This window comes from Pelobates fuscus, chromosome 13, assembly GCF_036172605.1.
Source record: "Pelobates fuscus isolate aPelFus1 chromosome 13, aPelFus1.pri, whole genome shotgun sequence".
Taxonomy (NCBI): Eukaryota; Metazoa; Chordata; class Amphibia; order Anura; family Pelobatidae; genus Pelobates; species Pelobates fuscus.
In genome coordinates, this window is record NC_086329.1 from 65187450 (window position 1) to 65209792 (window position 22343).

Genomic DNA, 22343 nt, shown 5'->3' on the forward strand with positions numbered 1-22343 from the left:
TCCAATGAGCAGAAGTGGTCTGGGTGCCTAGAGTGTCCCTTTAACAAAATGTTTAAAATTCAAAGAGAAAATAGATTTAACTTGGAATACTGCCTACTTTAACCAGTTAGTGACCAGAACGTTTTTCAATCTTCTTTTCCACACATATTTTCTACAGTTTTTCTCGCTATTAAATGGTCTTTCTAAAGATACTATTATTTTAATCATATCCTAATTTACTATATATATTTAAAAAAAATATAAAATATGATTAAAAAAAATAAAAATCCAAAACCCACTTTTTCTAACTTTGACCCCCAAAATCTGTTACGCATCTACAACCACCAAAAAACACCCGTGCTAAATTGTTTCTAAATTTTGTCCTGAGTTTAGAAATACCCAATGTTAACATAGCTTTTTTTTTTTTTTTTGCAAGTTATAGGCTATAAGTACAAGTAGGACATATAGGGACATTGTAATACTGTTATCTGTCATAAATCTCTGAATCACACCTCACACCTCACACGTACATTTCTTTTAAAGTAAAGTAGACAATACAGGGTATTCAATATGGGGTACGTCCAGTCTTTTTAAGTAGCCACTTAGTAGTGTGTAGTGCGTGAGGAACTGGGTGGGGGGGAGGGCTTTATTATTAATATTTTATTTCTATTTTTAATATTACATTTTATTTTAAAATATATACATAATTTTTTATTTTTTTTATATTTATTTTTGTCCCCCCTCCCTGCTTGTTAACTGGTCAGGGAGGGGAGCTATCTTAATCCCTGGTGGTCCAGTGATATGGGCTGTGCAGGGTGGGAGCCAGCAGCAAGCTGTTACATACCTCGACGGCCGCGGGTGTCGAGAGATTTACACTGCAAACTGACAGGGGAGCTGCACGGAGGTGAAGGGAGCTGCTACAAAGGTAACACATTGCTGCCAGCCCCCAAACGGACCGCTGAGCTTGTAATGAGCCCGGTGGTCCTGGTCTGTATTATGGCAATGTAAGTTGCCATAATACAGACCTTGACTCGAGTATAAGTCGAGTGTGGCTTTTTCAACAAAAGATATGTGCTGAAAAACTCTACTAATACGGTATACTTGACCCTGTAACTTTCAAAAACACTATAAAATCTGTACATGGGGGGTACTGTTATACTTGTGATACTTCCCTGAACACAAATATTAGTGTTTCAAAACAGTTAAACGTATCAAAATGATATCAGTTAAAGTGCCGTTTATGTGTGAAAAATGCAAAAAACTTTGCTTTCATTGACAATATAATCGCTGTGATTAGTGTTTCAAAACAGTAACACATATTTGTGTTCAGCGAAGTCTCCCGAGTAAAACAGCACCTCCCATGTACAGGTTTTAGGTTGTCATAGATAGTAACAGGGTTACAGTGGTCTGTCCACTTCACCCTCAACATGCAGCCTCGTCTTGTGATTGTAGGGAACAGCTATACCTGCCTTGCTCTTGTAAGAGTTATACAAGCAGACCTGCTATACTCTCTGGAGGAGATGTCCACCCACTGGAAGCTGGATCCTTGTCTTAGGTCCAGGGTGGGTGGAGGACAGTGAGACCCCAGGCAAGCTGCGGCGGCTAAGTGTCTACGGTTCTTATAGTACTCAAGGCAACTAGGAAGCAGCGATTGGCGGAGGCACCCAGTCGGGGTGCCAGGTGGTCCGTCACAAGAGGTTTCTCAATGAGAAGCCTCTGATTGGCTATTTCCCTAGACTAAAAAAAGGCTCCTCTGTGGAAAAAGGGGAATTAATTAGAACTGCAGCTTTTGCAAACTGTTTTGAGATATACCTCCAATGAATACATGCATGTATTTATTGGGGATGTATCTTCTAAACAGTAATTTATATTTGGTTCCAATATGGGCAGTAGAGTGTCTCTTTAACATGGAAATATGAAAACGCTTTTGTCAAAGTGCAGGTGAAAAGAAAATTCCCCCCATATTAAAAAAAAAAAACAACAACTCAGAAACCATCACAAACAAATACAAATACCTGTTTAAGAATGTAGCTCTTTGAAACCTTTGGGAGGTTGTTAAGCCCAAGGGCATTTTTGAGGTCATCAAAAAGATCTCTCATTTCATTTCTTCTTCTGCGTTCATTTGCAGTGTGAGTTCGACGATGATATGAAGTAGGGTCCTCATCTTCATCTCTTATAAAAATATGACTTCCTTTCTGAAAAATACAAATTCATACAAGTAGCAAAATTAAGAGCAACTTCTCTAAATGATCATCAGGTGGACAAAGCCTACTTAAGAGGTTTGAATCAGTCCTGAATTCCAGTCCATAAGAATGCAAATTTGAAGGGGGGCGAGGCCTGTACCTTATGGTTGCTGGGTGCATTTTGTGAGAGCGTCATACTCTACTTCTGTAAAAAGCATATAAGCCAACTCCTAGCAAGCTGAATTATTGCAATCTGTGCTCCACCTGCATGTGGGGCCGAAGAGGAACTCTTGATTACAGTTGACAAGAACCCACTACTGCATACCCCGGAGGCTCAAGTGATACCTAGTGCACCAGTCGGACGGGAGCTTCCCCGAACCGTGGAACAAAGCGTCCTTCCAGGCATCCTATTACTGATGGGTCCCATTTCACCCCACCTTTGGACCGGTGGGGGTGATCCCGGTCCCACTGGCCCAACACATTTACCCATGTGGGCTCCTGTCTATCATAATAACCTACGACCGCAACAGCTCAAGATAGCAGACGCGCCTCTGCTACAAGCAAATATATTTCCACAGTCTGAAGGAGAACGTTGTGGCAGGCTGGAGCAGTCCCTCATTCCACCATTTCTGGGCTGAGCTTGAGAAGCACAATGCCGTGGCACTGTGTCAACCTCAGACGGAGGTGAGGAGGGATTTACCCACCCCCAGTTAACTCTACTGCATGCCTACCTAGGCCAAAGGCCCCTGAAGCACCCACCATGCCAGAAGACCACCCGCTGCTGGCAACGGATGAACACCTGGGCCTTTTGGTTCTCCCAATATGGGAAGGACTTAAATTTGCAAAGAACCTGGTCCATGGCTCATGGATGTCAGCCTTCACACATGCCTGGGGCTGGAGAAGGACCTCGCCCCCACTGCACTCTCTCCCTGCATCGGAATCTGTTCACTAAGGGTATATCAGCCAGTGCACCCCTCTTGTATCACACAGATACCATATGGCTGATGCTAGATGACCTCAGCACCATCTTCAATTTTGTGAACCGCCATTAGATATTTAATCTTATGTTTAACTTTTCGTAAGCCTTTATAAATCAGCAAGATCTGCATTGTTTGTGATGCTACATTGTTGGGGTGTGTCGGGCCTCTGTAGCTCAAACGTGACCACTAAACGTGCCCTAACTATATTTACCATGTTTAGTCTACATTACTCGTTTGTTATAACAAAATAGTCTATCAATTAGACATTGTAAGGCAGCGAAGAAATGTGTGAAAGCCGCAGACAGATTTATTGAAACAAAAAAAAGCAGCAACGTTTCGACCTACTGAGAGAAGACCTCTTAGTAGGTCGAAACGTTGCAGCCTTTTTTGTTTCAATAGATCTGCCTGCGGCTTTAACTCTCTGAGTGCCTGCTAATCTCTTTGCGTCCTTAACGTGTTGGGATTGCTGGTCCTGTTCCGGATCACTGGTGGCTGCTGGGATTTAGTGCGGTTCCTATAAGCACTTATATAAATTAGACATGTCAGCCCTAACCTGTTTTCTAGTATGTTTCATAACTAACTTAAAAGGCAGTCCTGACAGAGTGTGTCGGGCCTCGGTGGCTTAACTGCTATGCTTAAATATTTTCCTAATCTACCTAGTCTACGGTTTATTCTCATTTACATTATTAGCTTAGTCAGTCGGAAAGCCTGATTCTTATAAGCTGTTTTGTCTTTCGACTGACTATTTATCCTACTAATATAATAGAAAAATGGGCAGTTATTTTTCCTGAATGCCAGGTCATTGATTATATTAGGGATGCACCGAAATTTCCGGCCAAAAACTGCCGAAAATAAGGCATAGGGATTCCTCACCCGGTAGCTACTAAGCCGCCTTGGAACCGCTGAAAATGTCGGATTCATGAGGTCCGTGTGACAGCACCGCCGCTGCGCTACTTTGTACCCGGAAGTGTCATGTGAGCAGTGGGACAGCCTGTAGAAAACATTAACACCAGGAGCGGGAAGTAAATTAACGTATTCATTATATTCTGCCCGTACCTGCAAATCTGCCCAAAGTGCTTTGTCCAAGTCCCTAGTCCACTCATGCATTTCTAAATCTGCTGACAGATTTCAAAATGGTCGAAAGAAAAAATGATTATAAATAGGATGGCGCAAATGGGAGAAGGATCTTAGTACATGCAGCAACCAACAAAAACAAATCCTGGTAAAACAATTTGAACATAAAATAACTTATAGTAGTGATGGTGCGCAACAACAAGAATTGTGTTCACTATGGACCTCTTATTGAGAGTGAAAGTACCCCTGTGTACATGAAATAGCAACGAGTGGTGCTTTTACCACTCCAATCTTGTGAGTGTTATACCTCAAGGGCACCTCTGTTTGCTTTTATTTTATATATCTATAAGTGAATTACTATGCTGCACTTGGAGCTCTCTGTTTTTTATCTTCTTAATAGGTGTCAGTTATTTCCATGTTTGCAAGGATACCTACAGAATGTGCTTTGTTTCACCACAACCACTGTTTGAGTTTTAATTACGTATATCTTCACTCTGTATACACTTAATTTCATGTACACAGGGGTACTTTCACGCTCTATAAGAGGTCCATAGTGAATACGATTCTTGTTGTTGCGAACCATCACTACAGTAAGAGATTTCAAAATGAGTGACAGGTCCTTGGGAGTTAGAATTTAAACGTCATTGGGATTTAAATAGTATAAACAAATCATTAGATAAAAGGATAATAAATATATATATCCTAAATTAATCTATAGTAAGCTTGGCTATTTTATTGTCATTCTTGTAATTCACTTCTCAGTTTGCGATTTACCAAGGACCAAATGCAGTGCAGATTAACACAATTAGGTTAAAAAAACAATGAATAAAAAAAGCGCTTATATTTACTAGTTGCAAATCCTGTTGAAATATACAGGGTTATTCACTAAAGGGATAATTCAAAGTGAATTTCAATTAACCTAAGGCTAGAGTAGCTGAATGGAAAGCATAAGCCAACTCAGAATTTTTCCAGTTTGGCTATTTTCATCATACACTTGAAATTCACACAATTTTATTCTTAGCACAGCACTATGGTACCCACCTCGCTCGCACGATCATTAAGAAAACCCATGAGAAAGCACTGAATCAATGGTTTCCTATAGGGTTTAAGCTTATGGTGGATGTGCCTAATATACAAAGTTGCTTGAACTCCTAAGGAGCTCCCTAAAGTAATAAGTGCTTATGGTGGCTTTAAGTTTGTAGTCAGGGCCTGCCGCGTGAGGTCCGACTCCAATCAGAGGCTTCTCAGAGTAGCCTCCGATTTGACCTTCTTACCGTCTCAGAGCACAGGGGAGTGGGATGCATGATTGGGAAAAACAATTAGCAATAAGTATAGGGAGGCAGAAGGGACTTTAAGAGGGAGGGAGGGGCTACACGAGCTTCACCCTTGCAGGCTCTGTTTGCAGGGGTGAAGCAAATTACATCAGTTGCAACTTGCCAGTGTACAGTGCACACTGAAGACGGACGTTAATTATGAACCAGATCAGCCTAATGCACTTATCATATTTTAAAGGTCTTTTACCCTATCAATTCAGTTTTAGTTTAAACTACAGCTTTGGGTGGCACTGTGTGTATAATATGTATCTTTTTAAAAGTAAAAAATAATTTTAAAAAAAGTTAATTTTTAAGTTAGTCACTTTCCTTTTTTTTTTTTTTTTTCTTTTTTTAATTTATAGCTGAGGCATAATCCTCTTTCAGTGACTTTACAATGTCAGTGGTTTGGAAATATTTCAAAGTTTACGATATAGAAAATTTGCAGCCGGCAGTCTTTGTGAAGCTGAAATTTCAAGAGGGGGTACAGTGCAGAGGCACTTTTCCACAACAGGGTTGATACACCACTTTTAAACACAACATGCAATTCAGCATGAAGAGTACAGAAAAGCAACAATGCTGAAAAGTACCCCAACTACTAGCACACCAACACTATCTGTCGCCACAGTCTTTAAAAAAAGACTAAGAAATTTGCAAATGATGGTGCCAAAGCACAAGACATTACAGAGAAAATAATGGAATTTATTGCCTTAGATGACCAGCCATTCTCTGTTGTGGAAGACATTGGATTTTGTAAGCTCATAAAACACATTGAGCCTTGTTACACACTGCCAAGCAGATGTTTTTTTTTTTTTTTTGCAGAAGCCTGTCTACCTGAACTGTTTGACCGAGTTTCAAAACACATTCATGAGCTCATGACCACACACATCCCAGCTCTAAGTTTTACCACTGTCCAACTAGCATGCTCAGCTTAACAGCGCAGTGGATAGACGTGGATTTTAAGTTGCAAACAAGAGTTTGTTGGGTCACATACTGCAGCAGCGATATCTGAGGTTTTAGTTACCATGCTTGAAACTTGGCATGTTCACAAGTGTAAAGTGCATCTGATTGTCCGAGATAATGGACGGAACATGGTAAAAGCTATAGAGGACAGTGGCACACACACGCAATATTGTGTCTCTTCTTGCTCCATTTTAACAGTTAACCAAGGAAATAAGCTCAACTGATGCATGTGTTGCTAAAGTTATTCCCTTGATAGCAGCACTGAAGCATCTGCTAGGAAAAGAGGTGCAAACACACGATGGCATCAAAACAGCTAAAAGCACTCTATTGGAGGCTGTTAAACGCTTTCAAGACACCGAGTCCAACCCCCCTGTTCTGCATTGCAACAGTTCTAGATCCTCGATTTAAAGAACATTACTTAGACGTGGAGAAAAAGCAGCATGCACGAGAAATGATACAGACACAGTTGGAAGTGATGGAAGAATCTGGTGAAGGAGACTTGATGCACAGCACAGAACAAAGTGTGCCAGAGAAACGTTCATGATGTACAAGTGATAAGGAGCACACTCCCTCGCTTTCTGACATGTTTGATGAAATTCTACAGGAAAGCAGCACCCCAATCCACAGCAGTGCCACAACAAGCGCAGCTACAAAACAGCTGGAGACTTACCTCGCTGAACTACCCATCGCTAGAAGCGACAATTCCCTTGACTACTGGCGCATGAACAAAGATCGCCTTCCATTGCTTGCACACAGATATTTATCTGCGCAAAGCACCAACGCAGAGAACAAGAGACTATTCAGTGCAGCATCTCATGTTCTTGATGAGAAGAGGAACCGTCTCCCCTGTGAGAAAGCCGAGTAACTTTTGTTCTTGAAAAGAATCCTGCCACTTTTACTTAAATAGAAAGCAGTCCAAGTTGTCATGTGTAGTTATTTTATTTGCATTAAAATGTGTAGCCCTGCAAAAATTTGTTCTTGACTTGTGGCTACATTTGTTTACAGTTTGAGGTTGGTTTTACAGCCATTTCTTGCACTGTTGTTTTGTACAATAACTTTCAAGTAAATTGGAAATACATTTATTGATATTAAATTAGTATCAACTATATATTATTCTTCAGTCCTAAAGTTATGTTCTGTCCAATTTTGGTGTGTTACTCTCAATAAGTGTGGTTATTTATTTCATTGGCATGTAGTTTTTCCATATAAGATTTATTAAATTCGTTAAAAAAGTCTAATAATAAAATTATAGGGAAAAAAAAAGCAACTATTTTAAAAGTATTTGGGCAAAAAGTCATTTTCGGTTTCGGCCAAGGGCTTCCTGAATTTTCGGTTTTGAACCCAGAATTTTCATTCCGGTGCATCCCTAGATTATATTGCATGTTTTCACTTTGCTTGTGATTGCTGTTGTGGTTTAGCAAGCTTTCCCAGCCATTCTAAGCACAACATAAATAAAGATAAAAAAAAAAGAAAAAAAAGAAAAAAAAAAGACTGCAAATTTGTTTCAATTTGGGGTGAAATTACCCAAATCAACCCTGAAATTCATGTAAACAAATTTGCACCTGATAAAAATGTGGTTACCAACTTGTGGTATGCATATCCCCAGTGCCCCTTACTCCCAACAGCAACAGCCAGCATAAGCATGAGAAGTAGGCGAGGAATTAAAAATGCCTGGCGCCAACATAAATGTAAACTTGTACTTAAAACTAAAGTAACTGAATACTGATCCCAGATAGAGAGAGTAAAAGAGAAGGGATAGATCCTGCCAGCTAGGTGTTGAGGCTATCCACTCCAGTCCTTCAGGTGCCTAGCATGCGTTGGTCCGCCTTCTGTGGGCTAGTGGAATGGTTTAGCAGAAAAAGGGCCTAGGCCTGCGCCCGGATGGCTGGAATGGCACAATTTTATACATGTCCCAAGTATATGGGGTCCTCCGACCAGGACCGGTGGTCTCAGGTGTCGAGTGTAGGGGCAGTCCCAATGACACTAGCCCATATTCCATTTCTGAGGCATCGGTGATTCTGAAGGTTTTGCCGCCCTGTGAAATAATCAGGCTCCGGGGGAAAACCCAATGGTATGGTATAGCATGCCTACGGAGAGTAGTGGTCAAAGGTCAGAATTGGCTGCTCCATTGCAACGTTGGTTTGGAGAGGTCTTTTTAGACGTTTTCAAATGCACAGGTAGATTGTCCCCTCATCGCAGCCATGAATAAGATTTGCGCGGACCTCACTTGGAATTGAAGTATGACACCCCTTGGTGAATCTGCTGGGGATCTGGTTGCTTTTCGGATTCAAAATAACCCTTCCACCACTGCAAGTTTGGCCTGTTTATGGTGGAGTATTGTGCTCAACAACTGCCTGGTGTAATGTGGTAGCTCCTCGGTATTGACAGATTCAGAGAGGCCCCTAATTTTTACATTTCAGCTTCTGTGTCCGTCTTCCATGGTGTCCAAGCAAGTTGTGCATAGTTTTTTGGGCCCTTTGGAGCTCTGCCGTCATGGACTCTAATGCAAGGCATTTTGAAGCAAAGTCTATCAACAAACTGCAATATTTAAGTTTGGATTCCAATATTGTTGAATGGGTAAGGCAGTGGCTGAGTGACAGGCAACAGAGGGTTGTAGTCAATGGAGTATATTTGGAGCTTGGGCTTGTCACCAGTGGGGTACCTCAGGATCTGTACTTGGACCCATTCTCTTTAATATTTTTATTAGTGATATTGCAGAAGGTCTTCGTGGTAAGGTATGTCTTTTTGCTGATGATACTGAGAAATGTAACAGGGTTGAGATTCCAGTAGGGATATGCCAAATGGCAAATGATTTAGGTAAACTAGAAAAATGGTCAGAGCTGTGGCAACTGACATTTAATGTGGATAAATGCCAGATAATGCACCTTGGACGTAAAGACCCAAGGGCAGAGTATAGGATATTTGATACCCGACTAATCTCAACATCTGAGAAAAGTGATTTAGGGGTGATTATTTCTGATGACTTATAGGTAGAAAGACTGTTTTAGAGCAGCTGGAAATGCTAGCGGAATGCTTGGTTCTATAGGGAGAGGTATAAGCAGTAGATAGAGGGAAGTGCTCATGCCATTGTACAGAACACTGGTGAGATCTCACTTGGAGTTTTGTACGCAGTACTGGAGACCGTATCTTCAGAAAGATATTAATACTCTAGAAAGAGTTCAGAGAAGGGCTACTAAGCTGGTTCATGGAATGCAAGATAAAGCTTACCAGGAAGGGTTAGAGGATCTCAACATGTACAGCTTGAAAGAAAGGCGAGAAAGGAAGGATATGATAGAAACATTTAAATACATAAAGGGAATCAACACAACAAAGGAAGAGACTATATTTAAAAGAAGAAAAACTACCACAACAAGAAGACAGTCTTAAATTAGAGGGGCAAAAGTTTAATAATAATAATATCAGTACTACTTTACTGAGAGATTAGTGCATGCAAGGAATTGCCTTCCAGCTGAAGTGGTAGAGGTTAACGCAGTGAGAGAGTTTAAGCATGTGTGGGATAGACATAAGGCTATCCTAGACTTAAAGGACCACTATAGGCACCCAGACAACTTCAGCTAAATGAAGTGGTCTGGGTGTCAGGTCCATCTAGGGTTAACCCTGCCTGCTGTAAACATAGCAGTTTCAGAGAAACTGCTATGTTTACATATGGGTTAATCCAGCCTCTAGTGGCTGTCTCATTGACAGCTGCTAGAGGCGCTTCTCACTGTGATTTTCACACTGAGAAGACACCAGCGTCCATAGGAAAGCATTGAGAATGCTTTCCTATGGACTGAATGAATGTGCACGCGGCTCTTGCCGCACATGGGCATTCAGCCGGTGACGTCAGAGGGAGGAGAGTCCCCAGCGCCGAAGGAGCCCCGCGCTGGAGAAAGGTAAGCCTTTAACCTCTTCCTCCCCCAGAGACCGGTGGGAGGGGGACCCATGAGGGCGGGGGGGGGGGGGGACCCAAAGACCCTATAGAGGCAGGAAAAAGAGTTTGTTTTCCTTGCACTATAGTGGTCCTTTAAGATAAGGCCAGGGACTAATTAAAAGTATTTTGATTGGAGGGCGGGACCTGACTGGCAGGCTGAGCGGACGCATGCAGGGCGAGCTCCTGACCAAAGCCTGCAAATTAAGCCTTTTCCCGCATGCTACCTCAGCCGTACTAGCGCACAAACAGCTCAAGAGCACCCTGAGGACCCGGGAGACTCCAACGGTACCAATCTTGACGCTGTCCTGACCCGGTACACCGGACCTCGGCCTCTTGTGGCCCACAAGCCTGATTGGCGTCGGAGGGACGGCCGCTCTCCAGATGCCACATCTTGTATCTCACAGCAGCACTCCCCCGCCTTCCCCCCTCTGGACCGGGGGGGTCATCCCGGTCTCAGGAGACCACGCATCGCTCCTCCACAGCGGCAAAAGCTACTGCACGCGAGCGCCCACGCGGCTCCCAAAATGGCGGCGCCCACAGCCGAAACCCTCTTTGCCTCGACCCTGAGCAAGCTGGATGACATACTTGCCAAATTCTGGGCGACAATAGAAGCAAGACAAAAGCATGTCCACACCCTGGAAGCCCCGATATCAGAGACTCACACACCTCAAAGCTCCTCGCTCCCCTTGACGAAAAGAAAACTGAGGCACCGGAAAACCCGGATACCTGCAAGGTGGAGGCCCAAGAACCGAGGTACATCTAAGCACCTAGGGCCCAACATCCTGAGGGTAAAACCGGCAGCCAACTGGGACCTAGCCAAGATACAGACACTGGGGACCTTGAATAGCCGACCTCCACAAAATAGCTCCAGCCACGCAGATGGACCGCTTGAATGCCTATGCAACACGTGCCACTCCATGGGGAATATGCACCCGACAACCCAGCAAGCTCCCTGTAAATCGGGAATCGGATGAAAGGGCAAGAAACTCAAGGAGGCATTTGCATGTCTCACTCACCAAGCGGTGGACTCCTGTATTTAGCATAGAAGCAGCCCACTCAAGATTAAGACAGCTCCCTTTGTTTGTTTATTTTTATTTCGCCTAGCATAGCACAATTAAAATTCACAGCATAGACCAGACATACTGCACTAAATGCATAACACTGTACAATCAGATACAAAGATAAAAGTGTTTAGCTATGATCTGTAATGCAATGTCCTAGCCTGACCGTTAACCTTAATGTGACTAATAGGTGAAACATATTTGTGAATCAAACTACTGCTTTCCTTTGTTTTTATAAGCGCAAGTTATTACCCTGTTTATATTACTACCTGTAAAAAAAAAAAAAAAGTGCAATGTCATTAATGCCATGTGATTAAGCGTATATGCAAACCCGATTGCACCAGCTATTGTAAAGTATTTTGATTATTTCGATTTCAATAGCAGTCAGTGTCGGGGCAGGGATGGCGACGTGACGTCACACAGGGTGCGTAGTGTGACGGGCACGGCGCCGCACTGAGCTGAGCTGGCGTCCCACGAGGGAAAGAAGGTGCCGCTACCCGATATTCGCTAACCGCTGGAGACCCTCTCTGTCTCTACGAGACAGTTGTCCGGATCTGCACGTTAGGAGATACAGTCACTGCACAAACCTTTGCTCCAAATCCTTTTAAGCCACCTCGGATCTGCCTCAGGTGAAACGACCTCCTTCAATACTACCGCGAGATTGTCCCTGTGGGGAGCTGGGCAACACGCTCGGAATTGATATGGATAGCACGAAAACAAAAAAAAGCAAAAAACATTCCTGAAAAGGAGGTGAGCACCTGAGTTTAAGCCTCTGTAAATACAAATTACTAAAGAGACTAAGGCATTTAAAAGAAAAGCTGGTTATTATTCAGTTTTATTTGAAGTATTCTGAAGCAGTTGCTGCGGTAAAAGCCACTTGAAAAGGACTTTTCAAAAAAAAAAGGGGGAAAAGGAAAAAATAAAGCCCAATAATTTGCTGAAATTTGCCTGAAAGTATTGAAGGTAATCAAAAGGGTGAAGTTGTGAATGTAAGTAAAAGGAAGGAATTTGATTTACATGGACCCCTCAGGCAATTTAAAAGTGGTAAACACCAGAAACATCAGGGGCTTTTCCGCTAAACAAAGCTCCTAAATATAACTCGTTTTAGAATAGTTAAAATAGATTAGAAAAATGACAACAAGGAAGACAGCGGATCAAAGACAGGATCAGAAATCTCTCCCAAAAAAAGACCGGGAAAAAAAAGATAAACAGGAAAAGAGACTATCAAATTTCTTTAATGCACCTGCAGACAAAAGCACCCTGGAAATTTCTTCGACATTAACTCCAAATAAAATGATTTTAAGTAAGGATATGGCTGAATTCAATGAGACGGAGCCACGGGAATCTTCAGAGGAACGACAAATGATTACCCCAGGGTATTTAAAAGAATGTTTAGATCTACAGTTGGAACAAATAAAAATAGAAATGCAGGGGAGTTTTGCCAATTTAAAGCAAGATATATTGTCAATTGGGCAAAGAGTCAAAGTTAATGAACAAAAAATAGAAAATTTAGAGTTTCTCCTACAGAAATACACTGAAACCATTGAGAAACAACGAATGAAGATAAATTATCTTGAAGAGAGAACTACAAATATAGAGGATAGAGGTAGAAGAAACAACCTGAGAATAAGAAACATTCCGGAATCCATTTTACAAGAAAATCTGGCAATACATCTAGCCGAGTTTTTCAAAAACCTTAAAATAATAATTGATGAGAAAATTGACTTCTTTGAAAGAATACACCGACTATATAAACCAAGAACACTCCCAGATGATCTCCCAAGAGATGTAATCATTGCCGGTCACTCATACTCCTTTAGAGAAAAAATCTTAAAAGCGGCAAGACAATCGGGAAGAGATCAAGATAAATTCAAAGACATAAAGGTCTTTCCAGATTTGTCTTTTCAGACAAGGAAAGCGAGGAAACAATTTCTGCCAGCTACTCTGCGTTTAAGGGAAAATACTTTAAAATACCGTTGGGGTTTCCCTACCAAACTTATAGTCACTAAAGACGGGCTCACACACATATTTGACTCACTTGATAAGATCACAAATTGGTTGGAAAATAAGGTTTAGGATTGGATAGAAAGGATTAAGGGAGGTGATATCTCCTGATTTGCACTTAAAAAGATCCATAAGTATATTTAAATGGAAAAGGTTCGGTATATTTTGACACATTAAGGGAAACATGTTGAAATAGTAATAAAAGGGGAAAGGAAAAGAGAAAAAGAAAGATAGTAGAACAGGTTGTGATTAGATAGAATACTAAGAGGATTATAACGGTAACACGATTAACAGTAAAGACATTTATATATCACTGGGTTAATTTTATATATACTAGCATAGATATTCTTCTCAAAATGGGGCAACACGAATAATTTAAAATTTAATAGATTAGTAACATGTTTATACAAGTTGGTTCAAATCTCTTGCCTAAGAGTAAAAGTAGGCAAAAGATTTAATGGTAGTGATAAAGATTTAATGAAAGGATAACAGATTTATAAACACTTGCACAGTTGATATTTGAATCACGATAGTTTGGTATGGGGGAGGTTGCGGATTTTTATTTATTTTTTGAATTCCTTTTTATTAAGTTTTTCTTATTTTTACAAAACATTAAGTATTAACAATTATACTTAATCAATAAAACATGATTCTGTTATGAATCCAACATGCATTGCATTACCATACAATTATATCCTAGCCATAGAATTTTTTCATCTATATACACAAAAAGAGACTATAAGAGAAAATATTGGGAAAAAAAAGTTATTATTAATTATATTTGTTGTCTCTTAACTATGGTTAGTTTATCTACATTTATACCAACCAGCATATATTTAAATATCTTAATATCTCCCGTGTAAAATGGGTAATCTCTATTTCATTATGACAATGGACCACGTCTATTCTATTCGTTTTATGTCTGTTATGAGAGAGTTATATGTTTCTCTTAGTAGGTTTTGTTTTTTGTTATCGTTATACCAGGTTGTTCCTTTTTCCATCTCTAGTTGGTTCAGAATTTGTTCTTTTATATGTTGTAGGTCAGGGATATCCGTATTTTTCCATGATCTTGCAATCAACTTTAGAGCCATAAAACAGTGAATGACTAATATTTCATTTTTTTTGTTTAATTCGTTATTATATATATGTAGTAAGGCAGTTTCTGGTGTAAAGTTTAACTGTATATTGCTTATCTGTGTTATTATATTATATATAAGCTCCCATATTGGTTGAATTCTTGGGCAGCTCCACCATATATGTAGCATAGAGCCGTCTAAATTAAAGCATCTCCAACAATTTGGAGGGTTAGTGTGGCAGATTTTGTTTAGTCTCTTTGGAACCATGTACCATCTATAGCAGACTTTTATAAAGTTTTCCAATATGTTTAGGGAATGGAGATTTTTTTAAATTTTTTGGAAAGCTTGGCACCATGAAATAAAGTCGATTTTGCTATCCAATTCTCTTTCCCATTTTTTAAAGATCACAGGAATATTTGGTTGATTTATGAGATTAAAGGACCACTCTAGTGCCAGGAAAGCATACTCGTTTTCATGGCACTAGAGTGCCCTGAGGGTGCCCCCACCCTCAGGGACCCCCTCCCACCCGGCTCTGGAAAGGGGAAAAGGGTTAAAACTTACCCTTTTCCAGCGCTGAGCTCTCCTCCTCCTCTCCGCCTCCGATCCTCCCCGTCGGCTGAATGCGCACGCGCGGCAAGAGCTGCGCGCGCATTTAGCCGGTCGCATAGGAAAGCATTCAGAATGCTTTCCTATGGACGCTTGCGTGCTCTCACTGATTTTCACAGTGAGAATCACGCAAGCGCCTCTAGCGGTTGTCAGTGAGACAGCCACTAGAGGAAAAAGGGGACGGCTTAACTAATTGATAAACATAGCAGTTTCTCTGAAACTGCTATGTTTATAAAAAAAATAGTTAACCCTAGCTGGACCTGGCACCCATACCACTTCATTAAGCTGAAGTGGTCTGGGTGCCTAGAGTGGTCCTTTAAGTAGCTCTATTATTGTGGAGTATTTTTTATTCGTGGTGTCTTTAGTTAAGATCTTTCTAGTTAATTTTCCTATATCCCCATTGTATTTTATCAGGTGCTTCTTTAAGAAGCTTTTGATGCGTAAATAGCTAAAAATTTCCCTAGATGGTAGGTCTAATCTTGTTTTTATGGTCGGGTAATCTTCTATCTGATCATTTCTATATAAATCCTTAATACATATGTCAAAATTTTTATACCAGTTTTCCATATTTATATCCTCCATAATATTTTCTACCATATTTATAGATATAGTGTCTGGGATTTGATCCGCTATTCCCAATTTTTTTTTTATTATATACCATTCATTTATTGTTTGTGAAATAATTTTACTTTTGGTTTCTGGTAAGCATACCCTTTTGTTTATGTTGGCCCAAAGTAATGTTTCTAAATTTGTAACCTCCTCTCTGTATAATTCTATTTTGTACCATGCTTGTTCTTTGCAATCTTTAGCTTGTAAATTTAGGGCATGTGTTGTCATAATTGCATGATAGGTATTAATTATGTGTACCCCAGGCCCCCCCGATGAGTTTTGTTCGCTAATGTTAATGAATTAATTCTGGGTTTCTTGCCCCTCCATATGAAGTCTGTGAAGCATTTTTGTATTATATTTAGCCAATGAATTGAGATCTTGAGAGGTATCATAAGGAACAGGTAAATCCATTTGGGACTATATAGGCTCTAATCGTGTTTATCCGGCCCCACCATGAGATTTCGTAGCGTCTCCATTCCCTCAAAAGTCTATTCATTTCTTTTAATTGATTCATAAAATTAATTTCCATTAAACTGTCTACGTCTGATGTTAACAGAATACCTAAATATGGTAACTTTGTAATTGACCAGTTAAACTGATAGTTTTGTTTTAATCTTTGTAACTGTGTTTTATTTATGTTTGTGGTTAGAGCTGAGGTTTTATTGATGTTCATTTTAAAATTAGAGACCTCTCCATATTGCGTTCTCATATAACAACTGTGGTAACGAGTTTTCTGGGTCTGTAATGGTCAGTATTACGTCATCTGCGTAGAGACATATTTTGAGTTGTTCATCGGGAATTTTAATTCCTATTATGCCTGTATTTTGTCTAATACTGCATGCCAGGGGTTCCACAGAAATGACGTATAGCAGCGGAGAGAGTGGACAGCCCTGTCTCGTGCCGTTGAGAATTGTAAACCATTCTGATCTTAAGTCTCTACCTACAATTCTGGCAGACGGCACTGAGTACAGGGCCTCCACTGCCCCCGTAAACCAGCCTTCAAAACCCATTTTATGCATAGTTTGTTTTAGGAAATCCCAGCTGACCCTGTCGAACGCTTTTTCGGCGTCAATAGACAGGGTCAGCTGGGGCATCCCACTATTCTGAGCCCAGTCCAGTATCTCTATCATTCTTCTGGTGTTATTATTAGATTGTCTTCCGGCCACAAAGCCTATCTGGTCTTTGTGTATAATTTCTGGCATTACTAGTTGAAGTCTCTTCGCCAAAATTGCTGAGTAGAGTTTTACGTCAGCGTTTATTAATGATATTGGGCGGTAATTTGATATTTCTGTCGGGGATTTACCCGGTTTTAGTATTGGAGTAATATGTGCTCTCAAGAAATCAATAGAAGCTTGGCCTTTGTTTGATATTTCATTGAATGTGTCTGTTAGCACTGGAATGATTTGAGATTTGAATTTCTTATCAAATTGATTAGTGTATCCGTCCGGGCCCAGGGCCTTATTTTTTGCTAAGTTCTTTATTGCCCATTCTAATTCTTCTGTGGAAAATGGTTTATTTAACTTCCTTTTTTGTTCTATAGTAATTTTTGGCATTTTTATCTTTGCTAGGTATCTTTCCATATCTTTTATTGGAGGATTTAAATGTAGATTATATAATTTGTCATAGAATTTCTTAAAAGCCTCGGCTATGTCCTCCGGTTTTATAATATTCTCATCTCCTACTATTAACTTATAGATTTTTCTTTCTAGGTTTTGTTTTTTTAGTCTATTTGTTAGTATGGAATCTACTTTATTATTTTTGTAATAAAATTTTATTTTCAATTTTTTAAGATTTCGTTGAATTCTGACCTCGATTAACTTGTTTATATTTACTTCGCAGGTCTTGATCATTTTTTGTCTTTCTATTGAAAAATTATTTTTATTCAAAGTTACTAAGTTGTAATATTCAATGTACATATCTGATATATTTGCCTCTCTTTTTGTTTTTTGTTGACTTGCCAGCTTAATCCAGTACCCTCTTATTACCGCTTTAAAGGTACACCAAAGACAATCTTTGGTGGTCTCTACCATTGTGTTTTCTTTAAAGAAAAATTCCATCATATTACTCATATAATCTATATTTTTCTTTTCTTCCAAGAGACTATCATCTAATCTCCATAGTGGGGGATTTCTTTTTATGTCTTCCGCCACTTCGGCTATTATTAAATCATGATCTGACCATGTGTTACCTAGTATCTTAACTGAGGTCAATAATTTAGAAAAATTTAGGTTTCCAAGTATTAAATCAATTCTTGCAGCTGATCCATGGGGGGCAGACCTATGAGTATAGTTTTTATCGTTGGGATGCATCAATCTCCAGCAATCAATTAAATCATATTTATTTACTGTTTTGTTCATTTCTTTGGCCTGTTTTACTAAGTTTTGGTTAATTTTTTGATTTCCACTCAGTTGTTTATCCATAGAGGGGTCAAGTATGCAGTTGAAATCCCCAGCCACTATTACTTTTCCTTTTTTTACCTGTTCCACCAGTCTCAAGATCTCAATTAATTTTCTAGTTGGTTGTTTATTTGGCAAGTATACATTCACGAGTGTATACATCACCCCTTTAAGCAAACCGATCAGTATTATAAATCTTCCTTCTAAGTCCGCCTTTTGGTATTGGGGCTCAAATATTGTGTCTTTGGAAAAAATTATAGAAACACCACTTTTTTTTTCCTTTGTTGGGATGCATTATATAGTATTGGAAATTTTTTATAGTGCCATAAGCCTTTATTTTTTGCTAGCCAGTGCGTCTCCTGAATAAATCCCACATTAGCTTTCTCTCTAATCAATGTGTCATATAGAAAACCTCTTTTAACATGGGAGTTTAGACCTTGAGCATTTATTGAGATTAGTCTAACCATGATTCCTTTAGAGTTTTGGAACAACCTGAGAGTTTTACCCCATTTTTTAAGACATATGCTGAATACTCAAAAACATTTATTCCATTCATTACCCCATACTCATTCATCCATCTCTTGGATAACCGTGCGTGATCCAAGGTCTGGGTACTATCCTTCAGTACCCTGTGGGGGGAGACAACTCAGCCCGCAGAGAAGAGGAGAGAAAAGTAAGAAAAGATAACAGAGACTGCACTGCCTCTCTCTTGAGTTAATTATTTGCTCTGTGTCTAGCCAGGGGTTGGGGGAAGGAAGTTGCTAGGAGTTATTATTTTCTCTGCTGTTTATCAATTTTCAATTGTCTAGGTTCCCTATCTTTTAGCCTATATTTTATTGGGAGCAAGAGGGGACTGTGTTTATTTACTGCTTCTATCAGTGTTCTATGTTTGTATAACTTATTATTAGGTGTTTTTCTTCATTTATTTCCCTAGCTTAGGAGTTTAGGGATATCAGCCTTTATAGTGTGGAATTGCGAATTTAAAATATATAAACCTTTAGTTGGTTAATACATACATTTGACAAATACCATGGCTTGTTCCCATAGCCATTTCATCCCTATTGCCCATTGGGCTTCCTTTATACCTGTTTAATTTCTTTAGAATTCCAAAATTGTTGTGCAAATTCATTACCTATTTTTAGCATTTACAGTTACCAATACAATTTATGTTGAAGGCCTATGTTATCTGTGTATTAACCAAACTTGTCTGAATATCTTATGTACCTCCTGTGCCTGTTCTATTGCACAATTCTTGTATTATTTTAGTGCCTAGTGTTATCCCTCGTTATAGCCAATACTTCAATTCCCATATGGTTCTGGGCCACTTTATCCCCATTTTGCCTCCTTTCTTTCCTTTTCTTTTTTCTCTTTCCTCCCCCTCCCCTTCTACTTCCATATTGATTTAAACTTAACAAATTTCCGTGTATACAATTACTTATCATCGTGACTACCACAGGACCTCATATGTTATTATGTATATACATTACTTATACAACTGTTTGTGCCAAATAAGGGAGAAGAAAGGAAAAAAAATATCTATACCTTTAAATAATTAATACATACATTGACATATACCATAACTTATTCCCATACCGATGCATCCCACTTGTCTGTTTGGGATTTCATTCTATCCATTTAGTTACTTTATTTCCCTAAGTTATTGTGCAGATTCGGTGCATGCTATCAACAATTCCCATTACTAATATTATTTAGGTTGAATGCCTATGTTATCTGTGTGTTCACTGAATTTATCTGAATATCATGTGTACATCCTGTGCCTATTCACTTTCACATTCTTGTGTCGATTTAATGCCTACTATTATCAAATATTATAACCAACACTGCATTTCCTATTACATTTTAGGCCTCTATACCCCCTTGTTTTTCCCTCCATTGTTTTGAACTTATCAAATTTCCGTGCTATACATTTGATTATCCTCTTGTTTACCACAACTCACGTGCATTATTATATATATACATAACTTATACAACTATTCGTGTCTAATGTGAGGAAGAAAAGATAAAAAAAAAAAAAAAAAAAAAGAGTCCTTTACAACTCCACATTGTCTCTCTTGTTCCCTTTATCTCTCTCTTCTTTCACTCCTTGTCTTTTTCCTTTTACTCCTCTCTTCCTTCTCCTTCCCTTCTTTCACAATTGCTCTTTCTTCCTCCTTTACATCAGATCGTTAGAGCCAAGCCATTCTAGTGCCAGTTCCAATGAATTAAATCCTCTCCATTCTTCTTTATATAAAATTGAGAGTTTGGATTGGGGATTCCATTTGAATTTTAAGTGATGTTTTTTCAGAGTAGTGAAGATTGGTGTGAAGACAGCTCTTCTAGATCTTGTAGTGGCTGACAGATCATTCAGAATTCTTAAGTTTTTGAATTTTTCATCTGTAATTGAGTTTTTTTTTGCCGTGTAGAATATCTGTAGTTTGAGATCTTGTGAGTATAAGGCAACTATCACATCTCTTGGATAGTTGTGATCTTGTTTTTTTTGCATTAATCTGTGTATCCTTATAACTTGTAGCTCTGTTTGTCTCCTCTGTATTCCTATGTGCTCCATAAAAGCTTCAAAAAATTATTTTAAGTTGCTATCTGTTACTTCCTCTGGTATATTTCTAATCCTTAGATTGCATCGTCTTGATCTGTCTTCCATTATACAGACCTTGTCTTCCATTTCTTTTAAATTTATTATTGATTTTTTGTAGAATTCTTTCAGTTCTTTTATCTGGAAATCTCTTGTTTCTTCTCTGCTCTCTATATTTTGAATTCTTTCATTTAGTGTTGCAATATCCGTTTTTTTTCTGAGAATTTATCATTCAGTTCTCTTTTAATGTCCGATACCGCTTCTTCCAGGCAAACTTTTAATTCTTGCAGTGAGACAGACTCTTTTTCTTTAGTTGGTTTTGGGGAGGGGGGTAAGGATGAATGAGAAAGTTCCATTGTTGAAATCTCTGATATTTCTTGAGTTGACTGTGGAGAAAAAAAACGTTGAGAGCCTCTTTTCCGATTTTTGCACTTTCTCAGATTTGGCTGACATTTTTTGATCACGTGTCTTTTTTTTTGCTGCCATTTTTTACCTTTGCGACCTTTCTCCCCTTTTTTTTTAGGTTCTCGCTTTCCTTCCCTTTTATATTTGTTGATTAATCTTCTTCTTCTTTTGTTTTTTCTACTCTTTTCTATTTACCCTTTAGGCTCCTGGCTGTTAAGCTCTTAATCGTGTCCTAATTTGGTATTGCTACTATATTGCTACTATAAAGCCGCCGGTTAAATTCCCACCAGCATACCTATGTAGCCTTTAGTCATATCCTTACACTTCCTCGTCTGGTAGTCCATACATGGGGCGACTTATTCATTGACAATCGGCATGCCGTACTGCTTGCAAGATTGCACACTAATAGTATCTTCGATGTCAATATCAATTGCAGCTTTTTTTTTTTTTAGCTTGTGGGTTTTAAGCCCAAAGATGGTAAATAAGATTTTAAACCGGAAGATAACCGGAAGATAATAGATAGTAAATAAATAGCAATTAGATAGGGACACTATATGCTTGATCGCTAGATGAGATAGCCGGATAAGATATTTAAAACAACAGAATATCTAGCTTTGAGCTAGCTTGTAATAGATTTGTGCCTGTACCTGATTTCTGTTGCCTTTATTTTTTTCGGTCCGGTCTGGTCCGGTCTTTCCTGGGCAGGATATTCAGCGGTATATTCAGTGTATGTCCAAGTGTAAAATGTGTCTCGTTGGCTGCCAGCGCTTGCTTCAAGGTCTGTCTTGCTTTTGCATTTGTGATTGCTTCGAAGTCTGTCCTCACCCCCTCAAATGTACCTTGAAGCAGCCAAAATACCAAAGTGCTTTGAAGCACTCGTACACCGTCTGTACTCAGTCAGGCGATGTAACTAGCGGCTCTCTCTCTCTGCTTTCCTCTCCCGCCAAACACTCCGCCAGATCCCCCCCGCGGGCATTGTCTCCTCCCCTCACAGCGTGCGCGTGCACGTCCTCCTCACGTGTCCTCCGTCATCACGCTCCGATGAATGAGGTTGCGGATTTTTAAGTAGTATCGTAGCAGGTGTAGTAGTAATTTAAGTATAAGGGATGGCCATAGCTCAGCTCTTCTCTTCTTCCTTATCTAGGAGTCATCCGGATGAGGACAAGATTCCATTGG

At 39.5% G+C, this 22343-nt stretch overlaps 1 protein-coding gene across 1 annotated transcript in view; it reads right to left on the minus strand.

The window, feature by feature from the left end:
- MGA (MAX dimerization protein MGA) overlaps positions 1 to 22343 on the minus strand; it is a 310904-nt gene that overhangs the window by 19811 nt on the left and 268750 nt on the right. Inside the window, exon 21 of the mRNA XM_063440253.1 lies at positions 1995 to 2174. Coding sequence (XP_063296323.1) covers positions 1995 to 2174 — 180 coding nt within the window. The remainder of the gene's footprint in view (positions 1 to 1994; positions 2175 to 22343) is intronic.